General features: G+C 52.8%; 1 protein-coding gene across 6 annotated transcripts in view; it reads right to left on the bottom strand.

The window, feature by feature from the left end:
• Positions 1-21,929, bottom strand: part of Anks6 (ankyrin repeat and sterile alpha motif domain containing 6) — a 33,919-nt gene extending 11,990 nt beyond the window's left edge. For all 6 annotated transcript variants that reach the window (XR_009058417.1, XR_009058413.1, XR_009058416.1 and 3 more), the window contains exons 1-11: positions 21,562-21,929; positions 14,488-14,990; positions 14,312-14,356; positions 13,108-13,312; positions 11,291-11,397; positions 9,669-9,817; positions 9,279-9,477; positions 8,504-8,553; positions 5,353-5,556; positions 3,194-3,347; positions 1,067-1,254 (exon numbers count right to left, since the gene is read on the bottom strand). Coding sequence is in view for 1 of the 6 variants with exons in the window: in XM_057790607.1 (XP_057646590.1) it covers positions 1,067-1,254; positions 3,194-3,347; positions 5,353-5,556; positions 8,504-8,553; positions 9,279-9,477; positions 9,669-9,817; positions 11,291-11,397; positions 13,108-13,312; positions 14,312-14,356; positions 14,488-14,990; positions 21,562-21,893 (2,136 nt within the window). In the remaining 5 variants the exon portion in view is untranslated. The remainder of the gene's footprint in view (positions 1-1,066; positions 1,255-3,193; positions 3,348-5,352; positions 5,557-8,503; positions 8,554-9,278; positions 9,478-9,668; positions 9,818-11,290; positions 11,398-13,107; positions 13,313-14,311; positions 14,357-14,487; positions 14,991-21,561) is intronic.
• Between the last annotated feature and the right edge of the window lie 234 nt (positions 21,930-22,163).

Genomic DNA, 22,163 nt, shown 5'->3' with positions numbered 1-22,163 from the left:
CCTCTTCCTAAGGGAGCCACTGGAAAGCACTTCCTCCTCACTACCAACAGGAGACCGTGTCTGTGTCCTCCGATTGGAGCAATGGTCTCTAAGAGTCCTGGTTGAAACAGACTCCCCAGCCCTCACCCTGGGAGCCAAGGGCAGGAGGGCAGGGCAGAGAGTCGTTACTACACCAGGCGCCAGGACACTTGGAACTGGGTCGTTCTCCCGATGACTGCTCCTGGGGTACAGCTTATGACAGCTGATTTCTTTTCATCAGATCATACTTATATGTTGTTAGAGTTGACAGATATGGCTACGTTAGGTAACAGTTAACAGCTTACATGGCTATTTCCAACAGCAACGATAGAAAGCTAAGTGATATCTAACACTGTTAATAAAACCATCAGGACAGAAGAAAACATTTAGACAACAAAGGAGAAAACTATCCCAAAAGCCCTCAGCTAGTAGACTTATTTTGATGTGTAGCTGTGAATAGCCAAGTAGAAAATGCGAAATGAAATACACTAGTTACATAACTTTCTGTGTCTGATAAAGAAAATGCATCAAAATATCAGGAGGAACTTTTTGGTCTATAGTTGAACTCTAAAATAAACATAATTATACAGGTCCTTCACATACATAATTCTGAACATAACAGAAATAAGTTCATGTGTTAGGGAGAAACTTCCGGGACCAAATTATAAAAGGAACTTAAATGTTGAGGATTTGCTGAGAGAGATTTGGGATAAGGGAAAGTTGTAGAGCCAGTAACAGCTGGGCAGAAACAGACATTTCTCACACTTCTGCTGAGACGCGAACCTAAGAGCTGGGATGTAGCTCAGTGAGTTGAGGGTTAGTGCAGCAGGCTGTGCCCACCCTGTTGACCCTCTGCTCTCAACAGTGAACAGTGTGTGCAAGGCTCAGCCCTATCCCCACTGAAGAAGAGGAGAGGTGAACACAGGCCTGCAGGGGGCAGATTCAGACCTCTGCAGGAAGCTTAGGAGAGGCCACGACTGTAGTACCCCCGAGGCTCCCTCCAGCCCCACACCCCAGTTCCACATGTGGGTCACAGGAGAACAAGCACCTTGGTGCTGGAAGTTCCACTGGAAGAGCCACCACCACTGGCCACAAGGGAGGCTGGAAGCTCAGGCGGGCTGGAACCTGGCGCTGGCCCCACGGGACTGGACCGCTGGCTAGGCTTCTGCTCAGACAATCCAGCTGCCTTTTTCCTCTGAGCAGCGATCTGGGACAAGACACTGTCTACGCTGCCACCTGAGGAGACAGAGACAAGAGTGAGCACCAGGGCAAGAGTCTGTCCTGCCTCAGGGTGGATTGTGAGCTGGCTCAAGGCTCAGGCTGGGAAGAGTTCTACACAAGGGCTCAAAGGGGCTGGGGTGGGGGAGGGTGCCGCTGTCATGGTGAGCAGGGTAAGAGCCAGCTTGCTTTTGTTCGTCCCAGGGCCGGCATGAATAAATCCCTAACCCCACAGAACTCTGAGAGTTCGACTTCTAATGGCAACCTAATAGCCATTTTCCCTCTCGGCTTCCATGGAGAGGGGCTGGGATGGACACACAGACACTTAATTCCTAGGGCTGTTTCCAGGAAGCCACTGGCAACAGGAGCTCATGGAGCATTGTTGTTGGTTACTCCCTGCCAGGGTGGAAGATAGGGCAGATTGACTAGCTGGGTCAAGTGGTGCAAGCCTGGAACTGAAGCTACTGGGAGGACTGAGGAGGACTGCAAGTTCAAGGCCTGCCTGAGCAACTTAGTGATTGCCAACCTCATGGTTAAAAAAAAAAAAAAAAAAAAAAAAAAAGAGAGAGAGAGAGAGAGTGATGTAATAGAAGAGAGCTTGTTGGCAACAAACTAACTGCACGAACTTTTTTAAAAGGCAAACGGATGGCACAGCTATGGAGTTTAGACTACAGAGATCAGTGGATAGACCTGAAAGTATCACCTGGGGGTCAGCAAGATGACTCACTGGCTAGAGGCATCTGCCAAGCCTAAAGACCTCAGGGAAATCCCCGGGACCCATAGGGTAGGGTGGAAGGAGAGAACAGACTCCTGTAAACTGTTCTCTGACCCCCCACTCTCCTGTTATGGCGCGTGCGAACGCATGCGCACACACAGAGACACACCACAAAATAAATTAATTCTTTTTAAATTTCTGGAGTATTCATGAGCAGGACTATAGGACAGAGTTCACTATGCAGCGGCCACACCAAGCTCTGAGTGCAGGGTGGAGAGCACCGAAGAGCAGCAGCAGACATGCCCACATCCTCCTGAAACACTGGTGACACAGAAGACACCGCCCCCCCCCAACATCCACACCCACACTCCCACTCCTCAGGGCTCTGCAGCAGGCAGCCTGGGTTCACCTCAGAGGTATATAGCCTCAGGTGGGTCATTGGAACCCCGGCTCCCTCACCTGTAATATGCAGAGGATAACATAAACGAATTGTTCAGGGACCATTTAAATGGCTCAGCATCGTTCCTGGCACAGTGTCCAATAAACCACTCTGGCTATAAATATTCATAATATGTACAAAATAAAACACTGCAAAGTTACAGCAAAAATGCTGGTGATGAGTGAGCCCTTGTGGGTGAGCTTATGTTCTCTACCCCCCCACCTTTCTTGTCTTTTGGCTCATCTGGTCTTTGAGGTTTTTTTTTTTTCTGCCAGATACATATATGCCTTATGCAGTGGCCTGCCACAGTGGGTCCCTGTCAAAGAGCTGGCTTTCGCTAGTCCTTAAGGTCTTTGGGAGAACTTGGAAGTATGCTGTGGCTTAGAACTCTGGGGCCCCCTGCTTTGACATTTCCTCGCCTCCAGCTTGCTAGGTAAGCCTGGGTATGTCTCTTTCCCACTCGGCACTTGGGTATCCTTGTCTATTTGATGGACGGTAGAACAGAAGCCCCGAGGCTCAGCCTTCAAGAAGTTTGCACCCGGAAAGCCCTTGGCATGTTTCTCCATTTTAAAAATGTTTTTACAAGTAAGGAAAACACTACGGACTTGACTTCTTCCTTCTCCATCCGGCTTCATCTCGGGAAAATGAGTGAAAGCAACCCTGAATTGTTAGTTCATTGAAAGTTCTCCAGCCACACCAAGAAGTGGGCTGGAGTGCAGCCATTTCTGGTGTTGAGTGTAGCTCAGAGCCAGTTGGTGTTTTGGCCAGGGACCATGCCATCTCCCGGGTTTGTGGCTACTCACCTGAGCGGTTATGCAGCTCCCCACCCAGTCTGCTCATGCCCCCAATGCCACTGGCACCTCCTGAGGAATGAGGTGAATGGTTGAAGCTCCCGGAGCTGGCAGGGGAGGTGGGGCTTCGGGAGATGCTGGGGAATTTCACTGGCCGGCCAGCAGCCTGCAAATGCAAGGTGGGACCAGTTAGGGCTGGGCCTTTCTTCCTGCACAGCAGCAGAGCAGTGAATGCATGCTGTGCCCACCAGGGTGCCTCCCCCATGGAAAGAGCTTGCTCCCCCTGCTAACAACCCATTAACTCAGGCTGAGCCCAACACTGGCCACTCGACTTCAGTCTCGGCTACAGTGCCCTCCAGGCAGTGTGAGGGAGCCCACTCCCTGAAAGTCACAGTATATCCAAGACAGGTCTACCTGGGTCCAGCTTCCCTCTGCCATGCTACCTCTGCTGCTGAAACAGCCCCTCCAACTAAAACATCTCCTGAAATACATCCTCCGACTCCCTTCCAGGAGGCCAGTTCCACCAGGTGCCAGTGTTCTGACCATGTCCCTCCAGGAGGACCTGCTCCCCGCTGTGACACTGACTTGCCTGCTGGAAAGTCCCTTCACCTCCAGGCCCTCCACCAGCCATCTTCCTCATTCTTTATCACGACACCTCATCCTTTGGTCTCAGAGGCTTGGCTCCTGTCATGCCGCAGTTCCTGCCCCAGCACCCTGGACATCTACAGAGCCTGACCACAAACTGAGTGCAAGTGCTCACTCTAACCACCCACTCTGTTGATCCGCAATGGCCTGCTGGCCACTCAGACCTGCCTCCTCTCTATGGCCTGTCCTCAGTCCTGGTCTGGACATACTAGAAGCACTCCTAAACATAAGATAAAAATAAACAAAATCAGAGCAGAACAGAATAGAATAGAACAGGAACCTTCCTGGGTCACCCAGATACTCCCTAAGTATAATCTCAGGCCTCACTGTAACAAAGGGAATTCTGACCAAAGAAGCTGAGACCCCAGAGGCAGGGGCTGAGGAGATACAGCAGCCACAGGACAGGGCATGCCCTGCAGAGACTGCGTAAGTGTTATGTTACTGGGCAGAATTGCCCCTCTAAGCGTCAGCGGGGGCACAGCCCTACCACGTACACTGCAGCACACACAGCATGGTAAGAAAACATCCAGCCTAAGGTAGGCAGAGCAGTGAGGCCTCACATCTGCGCTCTCTCCCTCTGCTGGGGGCTCCTGGAGGACTTCCTGGCTGCTCACCCAGCCCCCACAACACATACTCATCTTCTGGGTACTCAGACACCCCTTGTAGACTCTATGTTTCATGGGGTCAGTGAACACCGTGCTGAGGGGATGCAGCATCAGTGTTGATATCCAGGCCCCTGGGGTTGGGGGCATTTCCCAGAAAGGGTAGCCATGGGAAGAGATCTTAGGGGATGTACGGATTGACAGTCCCACCTTGTTGCACACACGCAACCCACCAGCATCCCTGTCTCTACTAGGACCTGAGAGCTCAGTCTCGGGACAGTCCTGTTATACAGATTCAGGGGAAGTCCCAGGTATATGCAGTCACTCAGTCACCAAAGCAGCAGGGCCTGTCCTAAATCCTCATCTACAATTGACCCACTTTCTGCAACCATAGTGTGGATAGTCTACACAGCCAAAGACCACCTGGCCCTGCTGACAAGGTCCACAGTGGGCAGCTCCAGGCTAGAGACCACTGTGGCAAAGAGGTAGGAGTCTCCACGCACAGAATCACCGAGAGTGCACACAGTGGCCCTCTGGCATGTGCTCTTGGTCATAGCCCTGAGTAGCATTATAGAGTTCCTTAGAAGTCACAAATGATTTTTGACCCGCCCCCATCAGGACAGCGATAGAAAGTCATTTCCCAAGTCACTTCCCTTGCCTCAGCAGCTGGAAGAGAGGCTGGAAAGCTAGAATAGATCTTCGAACTGCGTTCCCCAGAGAGGACAGAGGTTCCAGACACAACCCTTGCAGCATTTTAACCTTCCACGTGTTTAACTCTTTGGTAGGATTTACCTAGACTAAAGGACATGACTCACTTTAAAGGACAGAGCAGCTGTAACCTGGGACCCTAATCTGAGGTCCCTCTGCTTGCCACACATCTGGATCTCTGTGAGCAGTGCCACAGCCCAGCACTAGATCACTTACTGTGTCTGTGCCCACGCAGCCCACAGGGTGGGCCCTGCTGGCTCTTGGGGGCAGCACGGTCTTTGTGGGGTCTGCTTTCCCGTTGTGACATGTGCGAGACCTGTCCGAGCTCCACAGCTCGAAGCTGGATGGGGGCAGGAAGGGTGGGATGACGGCCTTCAGCTTGTCACTGGGGAGCCGGGGGAAGGGAGCTCCATTCCGTAGCTGAAAAAGACGAGCCAGGATTAGCTGGGCCCAGGCAGCTCCCACACAGGGGGTGGGGTGGGGTGTGGGGAAGGATCCAGTTTTCCAGCACTGTAGATGATGGTACCCCTGCCCACTTCTCCACTGGAAACAGGAGCCTGGAGAGCAGTACGGGCTCTCCTCTCGGTAACCCAGGGCACTGTGGCAAGATGAGGGCATTGACAGGGGACAGAGAATCAGAGAGATGAAGAGACACTAGAGTGGAGGGCAGAGGGGATGGGGGACCACTCTGCAGTGGCAGAGAACTGAGCCCAGTGGACAGTGCAGGGAAGCAAAGCACATTCCAGATCTAGGCTGGACAGGATGTAGGCAAGCCTGCAGCCCCGGGGTGCAGGAGGAGGGTGCAGTGCTGCAGAACCTGCATGTGCCAGGCTGAAATGAAGGCATAAGGGGCAGAGGCCGAGGGATCCAAGCCCAGCCACACCCTGCCCATGCTTCCAGCACTGACATTCTAGTTTCACACTGTGAATCTGTGCTGAGGTCGGTATAAGCCCACATAGCTCTGATGGCCAGACATCTGCATTCCCATGACTACACTCACGGTAATTAAGAACAGACTGAACGTAGTGCCACAGAGTGTCCTCTCTGGGGACAGACACCCCACAGCCAGCCCTGCCTGGGGGAGGGCAGGCAGGCAGGAATCTTTACACCAGTGGCTGCAAACATCCACCCTGGAGCCAGCAGAGTCATGGACCAGCAGCCACCCACCATGGGCCACCAAGTGTGCACACTGATCCCCTCTGGTGCCCACAAGCAGTGGGGCAAGAATGCCCAGGCCTCCCTCACTGGCTAAGCTGTCTCTCTGCCAGTCGGTGAACGGGTATCACCCTCTCTGGCCTCTACCTGAGGGGAACTGGGTTAGTTACTCAGGACAGCCAGCCCACCACAGATTGGTACTTCCACTCCTTGGGTGAAGTTGCTGTAACCCTTCTGGAAGCCAATGACTTTCACAGTCTTTGCCTGAGGAATAATGGGGAAGGAGATAGCAGTACACGGATGTTCAACAGAGCTGTTAGAATTACAAAGAGCTACAGACCACCCCACCCCCCCCAACTCCCATGGGTCTGCTTTGGGTGAAGTCATTCTGTGATGGACTGTCCTGTCACTCGGCTGTTAAACATGATGCGGCTAAACAAGGTTCTAATGACGTGGAAAAGATCATGGTAAATTGTTAATAAATTAGGTGGAAATTGTAATACCACTGGTCTTGTGCGGCTCTGGGAAGGTTGAGTAAAGAGACGAACATTTAGGAAGTGCTGAAGTATTTGCTGTTATTAATATAACATGATTTCACCATCTTAAATGCTAAAACGACTTAGGAAAACACACAAGGGATGAAAACCAAAAAATGCCACCATGACTCACTCTGGATGTGTGATCTTGATAATCCTGAGTACCATCAATTACACCTGGTAGCCAGGTAGAGGGTGGACAAGGGCCAGGACCACTCTGTGCTCTGCAGCTCTGGCCCTGTCCCTTGGCAGGCCAAGTAGCTCAGGCTTGCCTGTCCTTGACAATACTTCCCCCTGCTGGCCAGAATTGGAATTGGGATCTTGACGCCAAGGTGCTCTAACCTGGAGACTTTTTAGCCCAGACAACAGCAAGACAGGAGAGATAACACAGTCAAGGTCACACAGTGCTTATTCTGAGCCAAGCACTAGGCTGAGCCTCCTGGGGGAACGATGTCATTTAAAAGCTACCACTGTAGTGACAATCACCCAAGTTATAGTGTGCAGCTTTTCTGCAGGAGTCCGCCTTCCACATCTCTTCAGCAGGGGCATCACTGGTGTTTAATGGGGACTGACCACCTGGAACAGACTTCAGGGGCCAGCCTTCTGCAGTGTGCTGTGCCCACGTGACTAAGCTGCTAAAGGGACATGCGGGATCCATGCCCTCTTCCTTACATCACATGCTGAATGGTTTTCCTTTACCATGATGGTCAGAGTCACCACACGGCTTCAGCCACAGAACCAAGAGCACAGACGGAAACCCCTAGAGCTACAAGCCCTCGAAATCTTTCTTCCTTTTAATTTGTACTGAGAAGATTCTGTTTTAGCGGAAGAAAGTCTAACACAGGTTGTAATGGCCAGAGTTCTGGAAGCCGTCTTGGACCGTGTGGTAGCCTTGGTAACAGATGACCGGTCGTGCACTGAGAACTGGGAATAGAGGAATTTGGGTTCCCAGTTCCATGGAATAAGTTGCTGTCTTTTTGTACCATCACCACCTCAGGGACTATTTGATACTCTTAGCTTAGCCTAATTCTCAGTTTACAGATCAGGAAACTGAGGCCTCTCCTAGACTAGAAACACCCTTCATCTGCTCGCCCATTTAACCAGGATGGCAAGTCTTCCTGACCAATGCTGGCCATCAGTTTGTCCCCTCTAGTCCCTATAACATGGACAGGACTTGGATTTGGCCATCAAGATCAGGGGATGCATCTCCAGTGGAAGCGTGTTTCCCTAGTACACAAGGCCCTGGTACTGTGTAACTTGGCATGATGAATTCCCCTAATCCTAGAACTCAGGAGACAGAGGTGCAGGGTGTGTGTGTTGGGGGGTGTCTGAAGTTAAGCCACCCTTGGTCACACAGTGAGTGTGAGACCAGCCTGGATTACATGAGATCCCAAACGCTCATGAGGTCTCGTTCAAAGTTCAGGACTGGCATCTGTTCTGACCCCTATAGGAGCCAGTCTTCATTCATTGGTGCCCATTCTGATCATCCATCTACCTGTGGATGCCATGGGGGCAAACACACCCCTCCTCCTATCAGCCAGCTAGGGACTGGCAGCCACCATGCCGAGTGCTCACAGAGGGGCAGCAGTAACCAGCACAGGAGCACGTGCTCTTGTCCGTCACTCCCCACTAAGGGACCACAGGCCAAACACTGCCTCTCTGGGTATCCCACTCACCATGGTTGTCAGTAACACATCTTCCTTCTCTCTTCTCGGGCTCCCAGGACCTGTAAAACAAACAGAAGCTTCCTGAAATGCCCCTCCCCGTGACCACAGCCTGCAGAGTGGTGCTGGGGGCCCCACATCCTGGAAATCCAGCTCTCCTGGGGGCTTAAATATTTAATAGCAATTGGTGTTCAATATACTAACAGATGGAAGGCATTTAAAGGCATCTCAGAGGATGTTTTCAGCCTCTCCACAAGCTGCTGCCATGCTGGGTCAGACAGCAACATGCCCACTCAATGGTCTGTCTCTAACAGAGGTGCCAAAGGAGTCAACCCAGGATGGAATCTGATTGCCAGAGGGATCTTATCCAGTCCATTTCTTTTCCAGTGTGGAAATATCCTTCGGTAACCTGGTGAGGTCGTGCAGTCTGTTCAATGCCCTTGGCGCTGTGTAGCTCAGTAGCTCACTGCAGGGACTCATTGTATTTCATGCATAGCACCACAAGCCAATCACACTGTGCAGGCACCAAGTGTCAAAGGCAAGAGAGGCAGTGCCTGGCCTCTGGTCTCTTAGCGGGGAGGAAAGATCCAGAACACAGGGCTCCAGTGCTGGTTACTGCTCCCCACTTTATTACATCCCACATGGTGTCTATCTGCTTCTAGTGTCTTCCAGACCGGCCACCGCTCCTGTGTCTCATCCCCACACCATCTTATGGTCAGCAGTTCGGGGGTGGGACCTGGGCCTTGGTGCCTCTGCTGACAACTACCCCAGGTGCAGCCCTTCTCACCACTGTCTTTGGTCGCATGGGCTGCTTCCGGTGGCCCAGGGTGGCTAGTCCTGTCCTGGGGGGACGCCCGCATGGTTGAGTCCAGTGCCAGCTCAGGCTCATCAGAGAAAGGCAAAGGTTGGTTGGCAGCCAGCCCACGTGGCAGGGTCTGCATAAGTTTCAGCTTTCGGAACCTATTAGACATCCGGCTCCACCAGGACTGTGTGGGAGGAAAGAGACGGAAGGAGGTGAAGGGACCAAAGAACAGGTCCAGGGACAAGGGTCCTACTCCATACAGCTTCCCCCTTCCTAGGTCCCAGGCAGACACTGCCAATCCACCACAGCACCCTTCCTTAAATATCACACAGCTCGCCAAATTCTTCCCTAGCCCTTTCAAAGAGGAAGGCCAACCTTCAGGCCTCCCTTGTCATCCGGCAGCATGGGGATGCTCCAGGGTTGCCTGGCCTTTGAGTGGGGCAGCGGGGGCCGGTGGCTGGGCCGGCCTCGGTCCTTGTTCACTTGCATGCACACAGATGCCAGCAGTCGAACAAGTTCAGTGTCTATGGGCACAAAAAAACAGTGTTTGACCTGTGAATACATATTCCTGGCCCTGGAGAAGGACCCAAATCAACCCTACTCAGACTCGGAACTCAGTCCTGCAGCACCAGGGGGAGCATAACCCCTGAGGCCACAGCTCAACCTCCTCACCTGTCCATTTGCTGTTGTCAGAGGAACTCTGCCCTTCTCAGAAGTCAGGAGACTGGGTGCTGAAAAGCACAGGATCTCAGCCAGACTACCGGAGTCCCTAGTCTGTCTCTGTCCTGCCCTGGGTAATGGCAGGTAAATCACACAGTCCTTCTGTGTGGCTCATAAGGAGGTGGCACTGACCCCCAGCACATAAACATGTCTTGAGGATTTCAAGGGGAATCCTAGGGAGCGCAGGATGCACCTAAGAGGGCTTCACACCACATTATCACTTCCTGCAAGCGCCTAGGGCAACCTATGGAAAAGGTTTGCTATTCTGTAGACCCAGAAAACCTACAAAACCATGCAAACCAAGATATACATGTAAGCAAACCAATCATACATACAAAAAAATGTTTTTAATCCTAAAAAAGTCCCCAAACACTAAGAATGGGTATAGTACATGCCCACATGCCCAGTCAGGAGGCTGAGTTTAAGGCCAGCCTAGAATGAACAGTGAGACCCTGTCTTGGAAGGAGAAAAAAATGGGGGGGGGGAGACTAGGGTGTAGAGATGATCCAGAGGGCAACGGCACCTGTTACCAACTTAACATGCTGAGTACAATCCCGAAAGCCCACATGGTGGGAAGAGAAAACTAGCTTCTGCCAGTCATCCCAACCACACATACACCATGGCACGTACAGCAAATACAGTTTTTTAAAAAGCCTCCATTATTACAACTTGGGGTTGGGATCCCAGCTCAGGTTCAAAGTCAATGGCTCAGGAGGCCTCTGACTTTCTCTGTGTCTAGACTGAACCTCCAGGATAATCAAGATAAAGACATGCCAGAGACCCAGCCCCTATTCGGAAGCCCAAGGCCTTAGAAGAGGGTCAGTGTGGGGGGGTGCAGAGGGGAGCAGCAGGGCCATCGACAACCCAGAGGCGAATAAGGTGGACCGACTAGTGCAGGACCTTGGCCTGCAGCCTCTCACGTGGAGTAGAGTGGGGTCCTCCCCCACTTTTTTTTTTTTTTTTTTTTTTGTCAAAGGCCCTTTATGTTTCCTGCAAAGTCACTCAACATTTCTGGCTGTGACCACAGAATGGGTCTAGGTCCTAACTGCCTGCAAAGCCACAGGCCCTTGTTTGTCCTCTCTCCCCAGCAACTCCACAGTGGCTGGTGCTGGGAGGCGGTTAGTAGAGGATGTCCCAAGGACTGGGGTGTGCCCTGACACCTGAGACTGGTGTCTCTACAGTGTATCAGTAAAGGCTCACACAGTTACGGGAGGCACTGTTTGGCCCCCAGGCGAGGAAGAGCACGGAGGACAGGCACTGCCTGCAGGTTTACTCACCAGGATCATTCAGTAGCATCACCAGGTCGAAGGCCGTGTACCCATTTTTGGCACGTAGAGCAACATCGGCCCCCTGATTGAGCAGATACTTGACAATTTCCTTGTTTCTGGGGAGCAAAGGGGCAGACAGTTAGCCTCCCTGTTCTCATGTGGGTCCTGATCACCCTACAGCTCATGTGCAAAGGCCTGGTCACGGCAGGTGCTGTGCTCCGTTAGAGGTGGGGCCTTAGAGAAGCATACTGGTCATAGATGTGCCCCAAAGGGGATTCTGATCTCTGCACTGAGCACTTGTCTGGACACTTGCTCCCGGCCTATGGTAGTGTGAATGCAACTGGTCTCCATAGTTCATGGGGAGCGGCACTATTAGGAGACGTGGTTTGTTGGAGTGGGGATGGCCTTGTTGGAGGAAGTGTGTCACTGGGGTATGGGCTTTGAGGTCTCACATATGCTCAAGCCATGCTCAGTGTCTCAGACCACTTCCTGTTGCCTGCAGATCAAAGATGTAGAATTCTCAGCTCCTCTCCAGCACCATGTCTGCCTGCACCGCCACCATGCCCCACCATAATGATAACGGACTGAACCTCTGAACCTAAGCCACCCCATTAAACGTTTTCCTTTGTGAGAGTTGTTATGGTCAGGCCAGGTGGTGGTGCACACTTTTAATCCCCATCACTTGGGAGGCAGAGGCAGACAGATCTCTGTGAGTTTGTGGCCAGCCTGGTCTACAGAGTGAGTTCCAGGACAACCTGTCTCGAAAAAAAGAGTTGGTGTGTCTTCACAGCAACAGAAACCCTAACTAAGACACTGCCCATGCCATGGATACTTTCGGCAGAGGTTGGAAGCCTTGGGACCCTTCCAACTTGAACAGCAACCTCTAGACCATGAGCCAAAATAAACCTTTTTCTTCATAAATTAACTGCCTCGAGCATTTTGTTAAGAGTGACACAAAATTGGCTAACCCACCGAGTGACAGGAAAGGTGTGGCTGTGTTCCCAGACCACAAGCCTGGCAATGGTAACCAGGCACACAGTCCTCAGATGTGTAAGCAGGGCCCGGACCATCATGTCCTATCGCTCAGCAGTTCCGGGGCAAAGGTGCCTAGTATCAGTCCTAATGCCCCCTCCTTAATGATGATAAAAACCAGGACCTCTGCCCTAAAGGGCTCAGTCACCATGCCTGCCTCTCTGTAGGGAAGACCTACAGAGACCTCCTTCCAGAAGCTTCTGCAGGGTCAGCTTATCAGATAAGATGATAGATAGCCAATGCAGGTGTGTGATATGGCCAGGTGAACCGAGCAAGAGAAAAGCCCCTTAGGAGCGCCAGGACCAGGACAATGAACAGCTACAAGATGTCCCCAGAGGGGACTGCAGGAGGATGATAGCCCGCCTGGCTGGGGGGATCACATTATTTTAAAGGTGACTATCAGTGTCTAAGGTCATAAAAAGCCCAGGCAGGTGTGACCACTGCTCATATCACAGAGGGGACACTTAATGGGGGCCTCTGAACTGCCATGTGAAAATTCCAAATGAACCAATCCCACTGATGAGCTGAACACAAACTTGAGAAATGTGTCCTTCTGCCTAGGATGTGCCCGCTGCAGGGTTTCGACAGCCACGGGGCAATTCCACGGCAGGCCAGCAACAGGAGGTTGGCTGAACTGCATCCACACCTATTCTGCCTTTCCTGCAGGCCTCAGCAGTGCCCTCAAAGTCCTGGGCTACAGGCTGAATCTCGGGCCAGAAAACCCCATTCCCCCAGGCAGGGCAGTTGCTTGGTCTCACGTGGAGGGCGTGGCAGAGCACGTGGGAGATACAGACCCGTGGTAGGTGGCCTGCATGAGGGCCGTCCAGCCGTGCACACTGTCCTGCTTGTTCATGTCTGCGTGCTTCTCCACCAGCAGCTGTACCAGGGGCAGCTGCCCTGTGACGGCCGCCAGCATCAGTGGGGTTGCCCCGTCCCCGTTCACCAGGTTCACGTGGTTAGGGTCTTCATCGGCGATTTCCTTGACCAGCTGAAAGTTTCCTACAAACGGCAGGAGTCCAGGTGACCCATGGTGACCCGTGGTGACCCTTGGCCCTGGCACTACAAGCTCATGCATCCAGTTGTCTCCCAGGATGAACATTTGCTACCTCTGCTGTGGTCATGGGGGTCACTAAGCTGCGTGAGAGAGGCACTTCGATCCCTGTGTCTATGACAGATGGAAGCCAGCACTTGAGCAACAGAGTACTTCCTGTGTCACAGGGAGTGAATAAACAGATGTACTTCCTGTGTTGCAGGGAGAGTGAGGAAGGGTCACAGGCCTGAAGAGGGAACATACAGGTCTAGATGTCGAGTGGAGATCCAGGAGGGCTGCCTGGAGGTGATGTCTGGATCTTGGGAGATGGACCAGTGGGTAAAAGTGTTGCCATGCAAGCATGAGGACCTGAGTTCAAATCTCTGACTGAGACAAAAGGCAGACATATGTAGCGTGAGTATCCGTAATCTCAGTGCTCCCGTAAGGAGGCATGGACACGGAAACCCCAGCAGCTTGCAGCCCGCCTGGCCTGGCATATGAAGCAGAACATCAACAAACCCCCTCTCATGGTAGACGGAAGGAAGGTGGAAGATGAGCAACACTAAAAGCTGCCCTCTGCCCTCCACCTGATGCCATGGCATGTGTGCGACACATTCTTTCTCATACACATAGAAACTCTGGGTAAAGAGCCCTTCTGTCGTAACAAAACTGAGGCCAGTAGAGAGAGAGGCCAGGGTACAGCTCCACTCTAGCTGTGGGACAGCGGGGACATGGGAGAATGTTCTAGAATCTGTGGGTATAACACGCTAATAAATACAGGCCCCCAGGGCTCACCTGGGAAGAGTAAATTATAATCACTCACTGGGAAGAGTGAATTATAATCTCACAAAAGATATATATATATAAATTAAAAACCCAAACTGCATCTCTTTCCCAGATTCCTGTGCCCATGGATAGGTGCAGAGGTCAGAGCCCTGCAATCCAAGGCTCCTCTCTGAGGAACTTACCCATCTTCAGCGCGTGGAAGATGTCAGGCCGACTTTTCTCCTCATCTGGGCAAAAAGAGATTTCAGAATTAACCGAGAAGTCTAATTATAACTGCAAATTTGTAGGGTCAGAGAGACAGGTTAGCATTCTAACAGGCAGGCCATGAGGAGCCATGGGGCTGAGGCTTTGGCCTGACCTGTTTTCGGCCTGACAGTGGTCAGCGGGTCCAGGTAGTCAGCCAGATCCCTGTGCTTGCGGTCAAGGGCAACCTCGAAGGCCGTCTTCTCCAGCACACTGAGGTGGTCGGGGTTGGCTCCCTTCTCAACCAGCTGCTGTGCCACGCTGAGCTTCCCAAGGAGGGCCGCCAGCATCAGGGGGCTCCAGCCCACGGTCCGGGCTGTGTGGTTGGGGTCCGCACCCCACTCCATCAGGAGGCGTACCACGGCCTCATGCCCGTGCTGAACGGCAGCCATCAGGGCCGTGATGCCCAGCAGCTCGTCCTTGCTGCCTCCCGTGGCTGGTGACTCACTGGACGGGCTGTGATGATCCACAATGGCGCCAGCCTCCAGCAGCAGCTTCACCACGCCCAGGTGGCCACCCCGAGAAGCCACGGTGAGCACGCTGGCACCCAGCCGATTCTGAGCATTGACATCAGCCCCGTGATCCAAGAGGAGATGTGCCACACTCGCATGCCCACACCTGCCAGAAAGATGGGAATGAGAGTACTAAACAGGCCAGGTGAGAAGAACCTCACCATTGCCAACTACAGGGGATGCTCAGACGGAATGGCTGAGGCCTGGTGTGAGGTACCAGGCCCTATGCAACCATCCTCATATGGTGACAGAAGCCCTGGCTAGGCTGGACTCTGTCCCTCCTCCATGTGACACTGAGGAAGAGTTTGTTTCTTTGTCCCTCATTTCCTGGTCTGTAAAATGGGGCTATAACCATACCTCCATGGAGGGCTGCTTGTGGCTTACAGGGCAGATAGCGGGAGCTCCTGGAGCCATGCTTGGCCAAGGAAGCAGGCACTCAGCCTTAGCGATGATAACTGCTATGCTTTTCTCATTCTAAAACCTGCTGCAGTCACCTGCCTGGTTAAGGACCACTCTGGGATAAAACGTCCAGCCCCGGGGCAGCACGGTGATACACACCTTTAATCCTAGCACTCAAGAGGCAGAGGCAGGAGGATCCCCGTGAGTTTGAAGCAGCCTACCTACATAGTAAGATTCCGGATGCCCAAAACTGAAAGAAAAAACAAACAAACAAACAAAAAAAAACCCAGTCCTGAGGCTAGGGCACAGACATGCAGGCCAAAATCATCACAAAAAGAAATAAATCTAAAAAACAAAACACGAGGTGGACTTTATATGAGGAAATACACCTGAGGTAGATCTGTGACCTACTCACAGACTCCCACATACATACACCCTGAGGTCTCAACTCATCTGCCTTGACTTCCCTACACCACTCTGCCCCCCACATCTGAGTTCTCTGTACCCTGCTACATGGCCTGCTAAGCGTTCTGATTCCCTCATGGGCAAAGCCCCTGTGATTCATTTCTGCCCTGACAGCTGTGCTGGGCAGAAGGACTCTGGTACCTCTGTGGAGGCCTACTGCCACCTGCTGGCAGGAATGTTCACTGTAGGTGGCTGTGAACCTGGAGTGGCCAGACCAAAAAAGTTCCAACTGTGCACTGGGGCCCAGAGAAGACAGACAGGCTCCCACCAACTCCCAGAGTCCAGTGGGAGGATAGATGTCGTTTCTGAGGGCTCTGAATGGAGAGTGTCCAAGCTAGAGAAGGTTCCTGACTAACAGGAAGGAATGACAAACCAGAGAAGGGGGTGTTAGACGACCTCAGAGGCAGGTTCTGAACTGGTTGCTCAGTCCTCATTTCTGGAAGTGGACTTCGTGCTTCAGCTAAATCTAGGGGTTTCCTCTCCCTAAAGGAGGCAAGGCCAGGGCTGAACTCTGGTCTCAGGCTCCGGCGAAATATAAAATACCTTCTGGGCGGTGAACCTTGACACAACAGGCTGCCTCCTACAGCATGCGAATGAGAACTTGGTGGCCTGGTGCCCCAGCCTGGGGCAGGATGGGGGCCTCTTCTTTGAGGCGGAGAGGCGAGTCTGGGGAGTTACACCCACGTGCTGAGGCCTCCCCTGTCCTGCTCCCTCCTGTCCATCCTCCGAGCAGCCCACAACCTAAACCTCAAGGTCCCTCCCAAGTGCCCAGAGTCAGGAGGGCTGCCTATATGGCTAATACCTCCCAGCCCCTCGCCACCCCCTCCCATCCTCCTTCCTTGCACTTGCGGTGGAGTCTGACTCTACTCTTCTGCCAAAGTACTTGGCCTCTGTCCTGCTCATCCCCGCCCCCATTTCACCAGCTCCGAATGAGCCGTTTCCTGGGCTCCCTCCCAAGGATCCACAGTGTGGAGCTTCCCTTTGCCTATGCCTGAGCCCTTCTTCAAAAACCATGTCTCCCCTACCTGACTGTGGCTAAGGACAGGGTTAGGCAACTTCGCCAGCCCATAACACAAATGGCCCATATTAGAGTTCAAAATCGTCCGTCCAGTGAACAAATAAATGAATGCATAGAAAGGGTAACGGGAGGGGAGGGGAGGGGAGGGCAGGGGAGGGGAGGGGAGAGGAGGGATGGGGACGTCTGAGAGACAGAAAGCAACCAAGGGCTGCTGTGTTGGCCTCCACTTGAGTAGAGTTCAAAGCTCCCATAGGTCTTGAGAACACAAAATAAACCCTAGGGTAATCCCCAACTGCAGGGTACATGATATGTTCAGATTCTTATCTAATTTGAAAACCGAGACTTGAGCACAGCCTCCCATTTCACAGATAAGGAGGCTTAAGATTAGAGCAGAGAGTAATTAATCTCAATTTGAAAGTGACAGGACCCAAACCAGCCCCAAGAATTTCCAATCACAGCTCTTCCAGCCTGCCCAGTACCTACAGAGGAAGCAAAGGACTGAATTCGAGCAGAAATACTGAATTTGGGGATGTTTTCTGAACTCTCGGGTAGCCCTAGAGAGCATTCAATTAGGCTGAAAATACAAAATGATCCAACGGAGCCTGAGATAATTTTGCGGATGTTCAGTTTCTAATAGGTAATTACTGGAGATGAGGCTGCTGGGGGCTTCTGAGCAGGTGCTGAGACTGTCAATTAATTTCAGCAATTAACACCTGTGCTTTAAGGGCTGGCACGTGATCTTGCCACTCAGAGCACCTGGCGGCCACCCAGAGGAGCTGGGTAAAGACAGGAGCGGATGGAAGGTAAACAGACCAAGGTGTGACTAGAAAAGCACCCAAAGGGAGTGAGTTGTCAATTGCGGGATTCACAGCTCCCCCGGGCCAGCAGTCCAAGTGTGAATCTTGCTGTCTCTCAACTAGCTGTGTGGCTATAGGCAAGTTCCCTACCTTCCCTGTGGCTCGATTCCCTATCTGTAGAAGAGGTACAACGATAATACATACTTCCCAAGGTTCTGGGCGGACTGGAGGAGCAAATTCATTTAAAGCAGTGAGTACAGTTTTGAACACTTTTAGGTGCTCAAGAAAGGTCACCATTAGCTGGACAGACGACGGAGGCCTGGCTGAGGAAGGTAGAGCAGACCTGCTTGGACTACTGGGAAAGTTCAAGGACAACCTGGACCAATCAGTGAGACTTTGCTTTTGGAGAGGGCTGAGGTTGTAACTCAGTGGTAGCATGCTTGCCTGCCAGGTGCAAGCCCCTAAATTCAAGCCCCATGACTGGGGAGAGGGAAAGGGAGAATAATCCATTATTTTGCAATGGAAAGCTACTGCTATTACTAAAACCATAAGAAACCAGTGTCTCCAAGTCCTGCCCCAAGGCCTCTAGGGCTCGCCTCATTGGTGGATGCTAGAACACACAAGATAATAAACACAAGTCCACTTAGGTAGACAGTGACTGGAACACGGTCCCGGGATGGAGAGTGTCCAAGCACGGGCTCCCCTGACCAGAGGGACCAACTAATAGACCCTCCAGGAAGTCTCCCTACCTCAGTCCCTGACACTGAACATCCGCATGGACCTAGCAGCAGATGGCTCAGTGTATCTCAACTCCAGGACAGTGGGGTCACTTGTGAGGGACAGCACCTAAAAAATGCCCAGGCCCTGGGGAACAGGCAAGTGTGAATTCGAATCTTGTTCTTACGGGGGAACCCTCTACCTTGGTCTTGTTCAACAGTAAGGAGTGTGTCACACTAATGCTCTAAAAACAGCACATGTCAGAGCCAGAGAGATGGCTCAGTGGTTATGAGCACTGACTGCTCTTCCAGAGAACCTAGCTTCAATTCCCAGCACCCACACGCCTCCTGACAACTGCCTAAAACTCCAGTTCTAAGGACTCTCATGGCCTCCTCTGGCTTCTGAGAGTACCAGGCATGCACACGGCAGGTGAACACACACACACAAAATAATAATTAAAAAACAGCGCCTGTGGCAAACTGAGGCATGAAAAGGCAGCCCAAAGCTTCTCCATCTGGAAGTGTCAAAGCTGGACTGTTTGCACCACAAATCCCAGCTCGCTTTACAATACCACCTGAAGGGCTCTGTCAGGTCCACACGCAGCTCTTACATCCCTCCTTTCCTCTCCGTTGCTAAACCGTTAGATTACATTCCTGAAGCTAGTGACCAAGGTCTATTCCTTCATTTGACCACTCTCTTATGCCTGACCAAAACAGCAAGGCCCAGCTATCAAAACACCAAGGCCTAGCAATCAAAAGTCATTCTTTGGCCACACTGACTTCAGGTCCAATCAGGACGTCCCAACTCACCTTTGTACTGACTTCCCCCTTTTCTCCTTAAAAAACACTCCTGCAGAGACACCGCTGACCTATCCAGAGGCAGTGCCCCCACACTGCCATCCCTACCCTCCACTTGACCCCTCTGGGGTAACAGAATCTCTTTTGTGCCCATATTAAGGAACTGAAATTAATCGGGTGATGTGGACCATCCTGCAGGACTTGGTAACCTACAAAACAGGTGACTAGGGGTTGGTGGCCCTGGGGCAAACCAGGCTGCATCCATTCCAAGCAATGCTCTCAGCGAGTTCCCTGGGACCTGGAAGGCCTTTGTGTTGGGCGGAGCTCAGAAATAAGGTGTATGACCAGGGCTCTAAAATAAAATGTACAAAGTTGTTCCGAGCCTCTTTCTCGTGTCTCCTCCCACCCTCCACCCCTCTCGTGAGACTTCAGACCTTCAGTCACAGCCTTTAGAAAGGTCACCCTAGGATCCCCATCTGGAAGGACATCCCAGTGAGCCTCTGGTATAGCAGGGTGGGGTACATGCAGGGAGGGAGCCAGCTGCATGTGGACAGGCTTTCCTGGTGTGGCCAAGCACAGAAGGCTTCCTGGAAGGAGCTAAGCTTGAGACTAAAGGGGCTTTGCTGAGGGCAGAAGAGGAAAGCCTCACGCTAACGGTTCTGCAGAGAGACTCCCTGCCCACACATGCACCGACTAGCTGTATGCTGGAGGCTCGTTTTGCCATCGAAATCTCAGGTTCTCTCTCACCTGTAAGGTGGAGAAGATACTCTTGGCACAGAGTAAAGGCTCAGCGTTAGCATTTTAAAATGTACAAAGAGGGGCTGGAGAAATGGCTCAGCGATTAAGAGCGCTGACTGCTCTACCGGAGGACCCAGATTCAATTCCAGCACCCGTGTGACAGCTCACGCCTGTCTGTAACTCCAGCTCCAGAGGATCTGACACCTGCACACCAAAGCACACAAAACAAAACAAAATTAAATATTTTTTAAGGTACAAGGTGATACAGAGAAGGAGTGGCTGAAATCTTGACCTGAGCTTAAGAGACCAGAAGGGATATACAGAAGAGTATGGACAAAGTGTCAATCTGAGACTGGGAAGCCACTGCAGACAGGCACAAGCAAGCACTCGTTCCAGAAAGATCTGGAAGCTCTTCAAGGAGGCAAAGGCAAGGACATGCTTGGAGGAAAAGAACATGGCGGGAGACCTCTGCAGAGGTGTCTGCGGACAAGGATGAGGGGATGGAGAGAAGGGTGTGGATTCCGGGGGCTATCTCAAGTCAACAGGGGCGGGTGGGTACTAGGCAGAGGAAGGCTCGCCTGGAGGAAGAGTGGGAGCTGCCACGAAGGGGAAAGGGAGCTAGAAGAAAGATTCTAAGGGCGATTCCGCTGCCCTGGTCTTCCCCTCTGGTGCCACCTCCTTTGTGCCTGAAAGCCAAGCGCACTCTTAGATTGCCCCCCTGGGACTAGAGATAGCTCAGTGGTCAAGAGTACAGTTCCTGGGGATCCACTGGGCTGCCTGGCTTCCCTCAGGTACCCATGTGGTACACATGCATACGGGCACACAAACACTCGTCCACATAAAATAGAGATAAATAAATTTAAAAAGACAAAAATATTGTCTCTTCTCTTGTACTCTCCAGCTCAGTACATTTGTTACCCACAGCCAGAAATCTAGAGATGGATTTTGCTGTCCCCCCTCACTCCTGACCCCTTTGCAGGGCCTCAGTCACAAGTATCAACTTCAGTCTGGTCCAGGCCACTACTGTCTCCTCTCTGGGCTGCTGCCTTTCTAACCCGCCTCCCTGACTCTAGGCTATCTCTCCGCCCATTCTCACATGTGGTGAGTGAGCCTATCCAAAACAAAACTCTGATCCAGTCGCTCCCAACATCCTTCTCAGCCCCAGTATCTGGCGCCTGCCTGCTTCCTTCTTTCCAATGGTGGGCTCCTCTCCCACTACTTCCAGCTCCTTCCGGGTACCAGCATCCTCCCAGGTGTCTGACACTTGCCATCATGATGTGTTCGCACTGTGCCCCTTCCACACATAAATTTTTGAATCATGGTTAGTTTTTACACTCCCTCGGGTCTCGACATGAACACACACATCATTTCTACTAAAAATTGCCCCGTTCTCTCAAAGGGGTCAGCTACTACAGTCAGACCTTCCAGATCAAAATTACTACTTTAATCTACCACCCCACTCCTACCCCCAGGTGGGGACTTAACTGGATCCCGGTTATCTATCTTCCAAAAGAGCAGACAGGTTCTTAGGAGACCCTTGATGCATAAACGGAATGAATGAACGCCTGGAAGATGCACTCGGGAGCCTCCAAACTGTTCAAAAGCCAAAGTGTCTAACATCCTAATCTTGTGTTTCTGAAAGAGTCCTTCTATTTCCAGCAACAGACGACCCAAAAAGCAATGCTCCAAGTCTGCCATTTGCACTTCCACGAGTCCCGGACTCTCTCTCTCCCGGTCCCCGCTCACCTGGCCGCCTGCATGAGCGCGCTCCAGCCGTAGTGGTTGCGGCTGTTGACCGAGGCTCCGCGGCGCAGCAGGAACCGCACGAGCGGCTCGTGGCCACCGGCCGCCGCCAGCTGCAGCGCCGAGTTGCCCGCCTCATCCGAGCAGTCCACCGGTACCGGCGCTCCGGCCTCGGCCGCCCGGGCCGCCTCGGGCCCTGCCTGCTCGGCTCCCACTTCTGGTCCTACGGCCGGCTCCGCGCCGGGCTCCAGCAGGCGTCGCGCGGTGTCGGTGTCGCCTTGCTCGCAGGCGCGGAGCAGCAGTTGCAGGCCCGGGGCCAGGGCGCCCTCGCCCATCGCCGGCCACCCGCTCCGCGCCGCTGCCCGCTCCCACCCGCGTCCGCGCGCGCCCGCCGCCGCCCGCAGGCCCACCCCCTGGGTGCGCGCGCGCCGCCGGGGCCGCGCCTGCCGGGTACGCGCGCGCAGGGCCCGCCTCCGGGCTTGGAGTGTGGGCCTGTGACTGTCTGGTGACTTCTCAGCCTTGGTGCCCAGTGCCAATCCGACCTCTGGGCCTAGCGGGCCTCGGAATCGGGCCTCGGCCGGCAAACCGCAGCTCCTCCGACCGCA

The sequence above is a fragment of the Chionomys nivalis genome, chromosome 16, assembly GCF_950005125.1.
Source record: "Chionomys nivalis chromosome 16, mChiNiv1.1, whole genome shotgun sequence".
NCBI lineage: Eukaryota > Metazoa > Chordata > Mammalia > Rodentia > Cricetidae > Chionomys > Chionomys nivalis.
Note: the sequence above shows the minus strand (reverse complement) of the source record. Positions and strands in the feature narration are given on the sequence as shown.